The following is a 10643-nucleotide window of genomic DNA, read 5'->3' on the forward strand; positions in this document are numbered from 1 at the left end:
GTTGTCACTAAACAACATCCAAAATAAATCAAAACTGTGTTATATTTTAGCATCTTCAAAGTAGTCACCCTTCGCCTAGAATTTGCAGACATGTACTCTTGACATTTTCTCAACCAACTTCTTGAAGTATCACCCTGGGATGCTTTTTAAACAGTATTGAAGGAGTTCCCATCTATGTTGGGCACTTATTGGCTGCTTTTCTTTATTATTTGGTCCAAGTCATCAATTTAAAAAACTTTTTTTATAAAATTTTAGTTTTATAATTAAATAAATTAATATGGTGGCACAATTATATTTTTGTCTACAAAACTAATTTCAAACATTTAAGCATACGCCTTCAGATCAAAAGATTTCTAAGATCATGAGAAACATTTCAGTCAAGTGTTTCAAAAATTTTGACCGGTAGTGTATATATATATGTATAGTTTTTTATTTGTGCCTTTCCCAATACACATTGTTCCCAAGCAGATTTACCCAGTTTTAGTCCCACTGTACACATATGTGGACATCAGTTTTTAGGAAAACTCTGCTCTATTTATTTATTTATTTATTTGCATGTTTATTAGGTGCTACTAGTTAAAGATCAAAAAGGGAAATGGAAGGGGGCCTGGGTAGCTCAGCGAGTAAAGATGCTAACTACCACCCCTGGAGTTGCGAGTTCGAATCCAGGGCGTGCTGAGTGACTCCAGCCAGGTCTCCTAAGCAACCAAATTGGCCTGGTTGCTAGAGAGGGTAGAGTCACATGGGGTAACCTCCTCGTGGTCGCTATAATGTGGTTCACTCTCGGTGGGGCACGTGGTGAGTCGTGTGTGGATGCCGCGGAGAGTAACGTGAAGCCTCCACATGTGCTATGTCTCCGCGGTAACGCGCTCAACAAGCCATGTGATAAGATGCGTGGATTAACAGTCTCAGATGCAGAGGCAACTGAGATTCGTCCTCCGCCACCCGGATTGAGGCGAGCCACTACGCCACCATGAGGACTTAGAGAACTGGGCATTCCAAATTGAAAAAAAAAGAAAAAAGGAAATGGCAAATGCACACAACAGTCACGCTCGGGTCTCAGGAGGATGTATATACCTCACCTGTGGTGTGTGTGTTTCAGGTCCACTGGATCCCTCTCTTTCTCTCTTGCTTTGGGTGAGTCTGTTGGGCTCATTGGGGTTTGTGTTGATGTCACCGAGGCCGAACGCAGTTAGAGTTCTGGTCATCTCCACTGTTCTGCAGCTGGGCTTCTCAGTGGGGCTGCAACATATGCTTACACTGCTGGGAGCTTTTAATGTAAGAATACACATGCAGCACACACATATAGATGAAGGCTTGACTTGACTCTATCCCCATTCTATGTCTGTGCAGGTGTGCAATAAGATAGTGTTCATGCTGAGTTTTGTGGGTAACCGGGGGACATTCACTCGTGGTTACCGGGTGATGGTGTTGGACAGAGAGTTCCTGTTTCATCTGCTTTATCTTCTCATCTGCACTTTGGGCCTTTTTGGACACGTCTTCTTTTACAGTCTACTGGTCTGTCTGAAAATATGATATTAACCATTCACTATTAAAACAGTGTTACATTTACATATGTCAAAAATGAAGATAGAAATACACGCCAAAAATATGCATATGTGTTTTATATTAAATAGGGGTATAAATATACATTTACAATGAAACTTCAATGTTTCTATTGCTGAATTTTTGATTACAATTACAAGAGTCATTTTACTTCTGTCTGTGTGTGTGTAGTTGTTTGACCTGGTGAACAGGGAGGAGACTCTTTTGAATGTAATCAAGAGTGTGACACGAAACGGTCGCTCTATCGTGCTGACAGCTGTACTGGGTCTCATCCTGGTCTACCTCTTCTCCATTGTGGGATATATGTTCTTTAAAGATGATTTTATCCTGGAGGTGAACCACATCCACAACAACACTCTGGGTAACACACATACATATATCAAAACAATTCACAAGGTTCATTTTGTTTAACTTTGTCACTTCTTGGTTAAAATTATTTTCTGTGGTGTTTGTATATGTGTGCCATAGAGGAGGGAGTTAACCTGGCCTCAGGTTTCCTTTCTGAGGGGGTCAGCAGAGTGAAAAATGGGTCATGTCTGTCTGTGGATGATGAAGAGGGTGAGCAGTGCAACTCATCTAAGCATTTAGATATTATACTGTATGATCTATTATATGATCCCTGCAAAGATTCATTGCACTACTCTGTGTTTTTGTCTTGTTTTCCAGTATAAATATCTAAACATACTTAAAACAAGATATGGCAAAATATAACACAATTCATTGAGGTTTATGCTTACCTAAACATTATATTTAAACATTATCTAAACATTATTTCAGCATTTTTATATATTTTCCTGGAAAACAAGACAAAAATACTAAGAAAGTTTTTTTTCAGCATTACGCATCAGTCATACACTAGTCCTCAGACAGTTCTTGCATTAAATATTACAATGATAAATGACTGAAAATGTTCAGAGTGTATGTGTGTGTTTGTATAGATGATGTTGAGCGAGCATGTGATTCACTATGGATGTGTATGATTACTGTACTGAGCCACGGTCTCAGGAGTGGTGGTGGAGTTGGAGATGTTCTGCGCAAGCCGTCTAAAGAGGTACACACATTTTATTGGTCAGAAGTCATCAAGATATCTGGTCTATTTTGCCATTACAAAATATTATAGTGCGTCACATTTAGTACTGCAACAGCTTATCAATAAAATCGATAATATATTTTATAATGTATACATGTTATGAATGCATATTTCCATTTCGCAAAACTGTTTGTCTTTACCACAAGCGAGTCTCCGTTTAACTTCAGTGAGCAAGCGAGCCCATGCATCCACGTCAGTCAAACTGGTCGCAATGTGTAAAGGGAGCGCCATCATTTTGATTAAACAGTGCTTTGCGGTTTAGTAATCGTGCAACATTATATCTCGATTTCAGCTTCAGTGTAATCAATTGGGCAGCTCTCATGGATATTGCATCAATGTCTCAGAGGTCAAAGTGTGCCAGTTTTTAAAGTTTCCCCTCATCATGTAAGTGCATGTAATACAATGAGGATGTGATTTTTCAGCGCTAGAATGAATCTTCTGCAATGTGTTTACAGATTATTGTACTATATTAAACTCAATATGATGCTGAATATAATGTATAATAATGCTAGTCCTGAAAATGCCAAATGTAATATCTCATTTCACCAGTAGATTTATACGATGGCAAATATTATTTTACTGGATAAGCATACTCTACCATAAAAAAATTATTTTTGAAAAGAATAGTTTAGAGACATGTAATTAGTGACAATACTATTTTAAAACATACTATATTAATTTAAAATACTTAAAATGTATGTAATCAGTGACAGTGTACAAACATATGTATCTATTTATGTATTTTTCAACTGGGTAGAATTATTAATATTTCCATTCTGGTGTCTCCATTGCCCTCCGCTGGGCTGATTTTTACTCTCACTCCATCCCCGATGGATCATTTTACACTTAAATAAACAGTACTTTTTGTTAAGTTTTACAAGTAAAGAAAAGGAACAGTTTTGCATATGTCCTAAAAGTAATAATTATATTTAAAAAATTCCAACTTTTCATGATTCAGGCATTGTTTAAAGTTTTGTGAGAGTATCGAAGCATGAATTTAGTAACGTAAGTTGAACCAAATCCTCAAACCATCACATTTTAATAAAATACAGACATTATCTACCACCCCTGGAGTTCGCTAGCTCGCTAGTTCAAATCCCAGGGCGTGCTGAGTGACTCCAGCCAGGTCTCCTAAGCAACCAAATTGGCCCGGTTGCTAGGGATTGTAGAATCACATGGGGTAAACTCCTCGGGGTCGCTATAATGTGGTTCGTTTTCGGTGGGGCGCGTGGTGAGTTGAGCATGGTTGCCGCGGTGGGTGGCGTGAAGCCTCCACACGCGCTATGTCTCAGCGGCAACGCGCTCAACAAGCCACGTGATAAGATGCGTGGGTTGAGGGTCTCAGACGTGGAGGCAACTGGGATTCGTCCTCCGCCACCCGGACTGAGGTGAATCACTACGTGACCACGAGGACTTAAAAGCACATTGGGAATTGGGCATTCCAAATTGGGAGAAAAAGGGGAAAAATACCCCCCCAAAAAACTAAACAAAAAAATTGTTGTTTCTGATTAGTAGTAGCCCTAGTCGTTCAGTATTAGCTATGTTGCTGATATTAAATATTATAACTATATTGCTAACTAGGTTACTTTTGTCAACTTTGAGAAGTACTCTAGCATATAGATGGCCTCAATACCAATAGACAGTTTTAAAACCACAAAAAGTCAAGCAAAACCTGTGTGTGTGTGTGTGTGTGTGTGTGTGTGTGAACATAGGAGCATCTGTTTGCTGCACGGGTCGTTTATGACCTGCTGTTCTTCTTCCTGGTGATCATCATTGTGTTGAATCTAATCTTTGGTGTCATCATTGACACATTTGCTGACTTGAGAAGTGAGAAGCAGAGGAAAGAGGAGATCTTAAAGACCACATGCTTCATCTGCGGTAAGAAAGAGAGCACACTCTCTATGAAAATATGTTTCTCTGCAAATAAATGATCTGCAGGCAAATCAACTATAATACACATACACTTGTAATTTAGGTCATTTGTTTCTGTTTACCCAGGTCTGGAGAGAGATAAATTTGATAATAAAACAGTAACGTTTGAGGAGCACATTAAAGAAGAGCACAACTTGTGGCACTATCTGTTCTTTATTGTACTGGTGCGGGTCAAAGACTCCACTGAATACACGGGCCCTGAGAGCTACGTTGCTCAGATGATCAAGGTGAGGATCTATGGTGCCCACTGTCTACATTATATTTCTCATGAGCCTTTAACAGGAGCAGATTTAGGTTATTTGTTACTTTTATGGTGCAGTCTGTTTGTCATCGAGCCAAAACTCACTGCAGTTTGTGTTTTTACATCTTGGCAGATATTAAATGGTTAGAAAGAATATAGTGGATGAATTTCACAAAGCCTGACAAGAACATGTCTGAGAGAAATTATATCTGTAAACATTACAATACTCACTATTTCAAAAGTAAATCTACAAGTCAGAATACAATATGCGTGCTAACTTGATTTTAGTGTGATGTAATCGCTTAACCTTTTCTGTGTAATGTCACATTTTACAACTTTGTTGCCATGATGACATAAGCTGTAAACACCATAACTCTAAAATGACTGTAAAACCGATGATATAAACAACTTTACAGCTCAGTTAATACACAATTTTTATAAGAAGAATTTATGTTAGTGCTTTTCTAAAATTATAAGCTTCAAATTTCTGCCTTTAAACCCTCCACAAATTGGCCCCATTCACTTCCATTGTAAGTGTCTCACTGTAACCTCGATCTTTGCTTTTTAAAGAAAAGGAGGGACAAGTGGAAATAATTTTTTTAACATTATGCCACAAATGTTGTCAATTGAGCTTAACTTGTTTTGAACCTGGAATATTCCTTTTAGACATATCTCACCCCTATTTAGGAGCACAATCTAGACTGGTTTCCACGTATGAGGGCCATGTCACTGGTCAGCAGTGATGGAGAGGGTGAGCAGAATGAACTGCGCAGTCTGCAGGAGAAACTAGAGTCCACAATGAGGCTGGTCTCCAACCTGACCAATCAGCTCACAGAGCTCAAAGAGCAGGTGCGTGTTTATTTGTGACACAATTAAAGAGACAATGAGAGAACAAGAATGTCATGAGACAGTGTTTGCTGGACATGTTTGGAAAAGTCTGAGGACAGTGACTAAGAATTTTTAAAAGCAAAAAAAAAGTCTGTACTACATCAAAATTCTGATACGTCATAACTATGTGAGTCAAGTACATCAAATTACATTGTGTAGTTGAGATGGTATTTTTAAACTCCCTGGGCCTCATTCATGAAAATGTCGTAAATATAAAAAAAAATTGGGAGTAATTTATGCATAAAATGGAGCTTCCCGAAAACTTTCCGCCGGATTCACGAACGCTTCCTATTCCACAGATGTTTAGTAAAACGTGTGTATGTTAGTGAATTCCATATGTTCTAAATAGAGCGCGCATGCACGTTCATTCACAATTATCATAATCCACGCCCATGAAAATGTCATATAAGGAAGGCTTCTGTCTAGGGATGGGCGATACCACTTATTTTCTTTTCGATCTGATAGCAAGTACTTTTTGGTCAATATCGTCGATATAGATACCAATACCTCTAATAAATTTAATTTTTACGAATTCTCATAAAATGAGTAACTTAAATTATTACTTAATTTTCTTATATATTTATAGGCCTAAACAGAAAATTATTAGGCTGCTTTGTTTACCCTTTAAAAATTTGCAAGTATAAGCCACATACAGAACTGTGCAAAAGTTTTAGGCACTTCTGAAAAACTTTCAAAGTGAGGATTTCTTAAAAAAATTATGACATAAATAGTTTTCATTAATCAGTTAACGTCATATATAACATCTTTGCAAAAGGAATGTTTGGGAGTATAACATTTATATTTCCGATTGACACACTAAAGTAGTAGATATAAATAATGATCTAAAGACAAATGTTTTTGTGAAATATCTTATGTGCCTAAGACTTTTGCACAGTACTGTATAAAACCACAAAACTAACCATAGATATTATTATATGGTTACTATTACTAAAACCAAGTTACCATATGGATACTACAGTAATGCTGTAGTAAAACATCTTCGGTTACTGTTGTAACCTTAGTTCCCTGAAATTAAAGGAAAGAGACATTGCTGAATGCTTTGGGGAATTCCTTTTCCACGACCTAGTTGAAGCCTTTGTATCATAACGCCAGTCTTATTATTGGCAATGGTGTTTGAGCCCCACCCTTTTAGGTGGGCATTTGCCCTATATAAACAGGCTCACACACCATTTCTTCATAATTTTCTGACTAAGGACAAGAACGCATCACTCGCACCTCAAAACTCTGAAGTAGTAGTGAGGCTCAGGGAACTGAGGTTACAAGAGTAACCGGAGACGTTCCCTATTGATTCAGTTCACGAGACATTGCTGAACGCTTTGGGGAACGGAGTCCCATCACGCTGCTCTAAGTAATGTAACACCCTTGGATGCACCAGGGTATAGAACAGGGTATACAAGAATATGTATATAAGGTCACAGGCCCGTCAGGCAGTGACTTAGTATATCTCTTTAGTGTGCATGAAAATGTATAACCCCACATGGTGAAAACCAGGAAAGTTAATCATAGTCTGAGGATGTGTATGAGTCATATAATACACACAGTATAATTTAACCCCTTCGTACCAGAGATAGGAGGAAGGTTTTATTATTTCTATTGGAAGTGCTTTTGACTTCTAAGTGAGAGTAAATTGGGTAGCGGCCTACAGGCGACTGTATAAAAATATAACAGGTAGCCCACCCGTGATAAGGGGCTCGGGCTCACCCGCCGGGTGTTGGAATAGTAAGTTCTCTAGACAGATTGGACTCGTGAAGCGATGGACTCCACGTCTAGGTTATAAAACCTCACGAGCATGTTTTGCTTAGACCATCCTGCTGCAAAGCATATATCCTGCAGGGATATACCATTTGTCCATGCCCATGAAGAGGCCATGCCTCTAGTTGAATGCATGTTCACGCCAATAGGGCATTTCTCGCCCTGCGATTCATAAGCGAGGGCAATCGCATCAACAATCCAGTGAGATAGCCTTTGTTTGGAGACGGACATGCCTTTTGTGCGTCCTCCATAACAAACAAAGAGCTGAACTGACAGTCTAAACTGGCCAGTGCACTCCACATGCGTGTGCAATGCCTGCAAAGGGCATAATATATGTGCTTACTGCTCCTCATCCGAATTAAGACAGTGGAGAAGAGAAAGCATGTAGGTGCACTATCTGAGCTCTAAAGGGTGTGGAAAGCACCTTAGGCACATAGACTTTTTTGGGTTTGATTGTGGCTTTTGAAAGCCCGGGACCGAATTCCAGACATGAACTGTCAACAGACAGCACCTGTATATCGCCAACCTGTTTCACTGAGGCCAGAGCCAACAGCAGTGCCGTCTTTTAAGAGAGTACACGTAACTCAGCGGATTCCAAAGGTTCGAACAGGGGCTCGTGAGCGCCCTAAGCACCAGATTCAAGTCCCATGTCAGAACCGTAGCAGGGCGAGGGGGTTTCAAGCACCTCGCTCCCCTAAGGAACTTTATGATTAGGTGCCTGTCTATAGAGGAGCCAGCCTCTGGGGCGTGATATGCCGAGATGGTCACTACAAAAACCTTAAGTGTTGAAGGAATAAGACCTGCGTCCAACTGCTTTTGAAGGAATGTAAGGATCTCCATTATGGGGCAATTCAGCACCAATCCGCAAACACAAGCCATTTTAGTGCATAGAGGTGTCACGTAGACGGCACTCTTGCATGCAAAATGGTGTTTATTACAGACTGAGCCAATTCTGGCTTGTTTGTTGTGCTCCATTCAGGGGCCATACGTGTAGGTTCCACAGCTCCGGCTGGGGATGCCAAATCGTGCCCAAATCGTGCCTTGATAGAGCAGATCCCTCCTTAGCGGTATTTCCCATGGAGGGCCGCCTAATATCTCCATTTCCAGAAGCCATGGTTGGTTGGGCCATTTCGGCGCAACCAACAGAACTGTTTCCTTGTCCTCTCAGACTTTGCTGATGAGCGTGGAGGAGACGTATTGGGGGAAATGCATATTTGTGTGTCATCAGCCACTTGTGGTCCAAGGCGTCCACTCCCAGCAGGGATTGGGACATGGAGTACCAAAGAGGGCAGTGGGCTGTCTCTGCGGAGGCAAATAGGTCGACTTCCGCTTTGCCAAACCCAAATCCTCATAACCATTTGAGGATGAAGTCTCCATTCCCCTGCCATTAGCCCCTGGCATGACAGCATGTCCATTCCGGAGTTCAAAAAGAGGAGATGGTGCGCCCTCCACACGAGGAGGCGTTGCGCCAGGCTCAACATTGGTAGCGATCGAGTGCCGCTCTGGCAGTTTATGTGCGCTACCACTGACATACTGTCTGAACGAATCAGAACATGATTATTCACTATGTCAGAATGGAAAGCTTACAGCGCTAAGAAGACGGCTAGCATTTCCAAGCAGTTGAAGTGCCACACATTTTGCACCTGTCCAAGTGCCGAAAGCCAGGCGTCCATCGCACAGTGCGCCCCAACCCATATTGGACACATCTGTGGTCACCACTTTTCATCTGAAAACCTGACCCTGCTGATAAAGGTTTGGAGCTGTCCATGGTGCTAGAGCAGCCAGGCAGCGGCGAGTCACGGTGACACGCATGCTCCCCTGACGCCAGGCGTGACTTGGTACATGGTGTTTGAGCCAGCACTGGAGAGTTCTCATGTGTAAAAGACCTAATAGAACGATGGCGGATACTGCCACCAGAAAACCCAGCATTTTCTGAAAAGTCTTTAGTGCAAATGTTTTTTCCAGTTTGAACTGAGACAGAAACTGGTGAATGGTCTGGACGCACTCACTCTTGATGTGCGCACGCATGCTCATGGAGTCGAGTCGAACCCCCAAAAAGGAGATTTGTTGGCTGGGGGAAGGGTGCTTTTCACCCAGTTGACATTGATACCCAGGCTGTTTAAATGGTGAAGTATAATGTCCCTGTGCTCACATAGCAGAGCCTCTGATCGGGCCAGTAATAGCCAATCAGACTAACAGCGCTATTTGTGTCACAATACAAAGAAGCTGAAATATGCCTAAGGACGGCAGCCCTCCGATCTGGGCACGCGCCAGGTCTCAGTAAGCTCCGTGTGAACCTCAGGGAAGAACAACACTGCTTTCCGAACCATGGTCTTTTGACGGCGTGCAGGAATCATTCATTCAGACGAGAATTTTCCAGCTCGACAGGAGGCAACCACTCAAGGCTGAGCTCCTCAACCGCCCACGCAATGACGCAGAGTAACGGCGGAGGGGCTGCAGCATCTTCCATGGATCATTCTTCTGATGCTGTGAGGGACACGCATCATAATCATCGTCAGACCCGCCAAATACGACAACACCATGCTCATTCATAAAGGGCCAGGAGTTCGATATGTGCATACTGCACTGGCGAAGATGCTGCGTGGGAATATATATATGTATGTATGAAAGCATACAGCTCCTGCTTGGATGCTGCGGGTAGATGTCTCGCTAAGTGAAGAACCCGATCCAGCGGCGAGGCGGAGAGACTTCTTCACCGGAACACTAGAGGGGGCGGGTGATCCTCGCTGCAGGTGCTGAGAGTCAGGCGAAGAACGTCCTGATGCGTCTGCAGGGAATCCCGTCCACGGCGAAGAGAGGGCTGATCCAGGTGCGTAGTCAAGACGAGATGATGTCGGTCTTAAAGGAAAAAGTTAATTTCACACATTTAATTATTAGTTATTTTTTAATTACTTGTTTAACTTCTATCAAAATGTAGTTATAGCAGTTTTTCTAAAAGAACACAACACGTTTGGATGTCGATTTACACATGGTCGGGAGCAGATGTACATTTATTTCGTACCGACTAACGTTTTGAAAATACGAAAACTTTCATGAATCCGAAAATTTACGTCAGACCGGCTTTACGAACGATTTACACAGAAATTCGTTCTGCTCGTGTTTCATGAATGAGGGCCATTATGTGTTTTCCAG

General features: G+C 41.5%; 1 protein-coding gene across 1 annotated transcript in view; it reads left to right on the top strand.

Annotated features, from left to right (window-relative positions):
- Positions 1–10643, top strand: part of LOC127448635 (inositol 1,4,5-trisphosphate receptor type 1-like) — an 82939-nt gene that overhangs the window by 69169 nt on the left and 3127 nt on the right. Inside the window, exons 52-59 of the mRNA XM_051711313.1 lie at positions 1103–1278; positions 1354–1518; positions 1738–1927; positions 2035–2124; positions 2505–2617; positions 4369–4534; positions 4655–4815; positions 5517–5678. Coding sequence (XP_051567273.1) covers positions 1103–1278; positions 1354–1518; positions 1738–1927; positions 2035–2124; positions 2505–2617; positions 4369–4534; positions 4655–4815; positions 5517–5678 — 1223 coding nt within the window. The remainder of the gene's footprint in view (positions 1–1102; positions 1279–1353; positions 1519–1737; positions 1928–2034; positions 2125–2504; positions 2618–4368; positions 4535–4654; positions 4816–5516; positions 5679–10643) is intronic.

This window comes from Myxocyprinus asiaticus, chromosome 12, assembly GCF_019703515.2.
Source record: "Myxocyprinus asiaticus isolate MX2 ecotype Aquarium Trade chromosome 12, UBuf_Myxa_2, whole genome shotgun sequence".
In the NCBI taxonomy this organism is placed as follows: Eukaryota; Metazoa; Chordata; class Actinopteri; order Cypriniformes; family Catostomidae; genus Myxocyprinus; species Myxocyprinus asiaticus.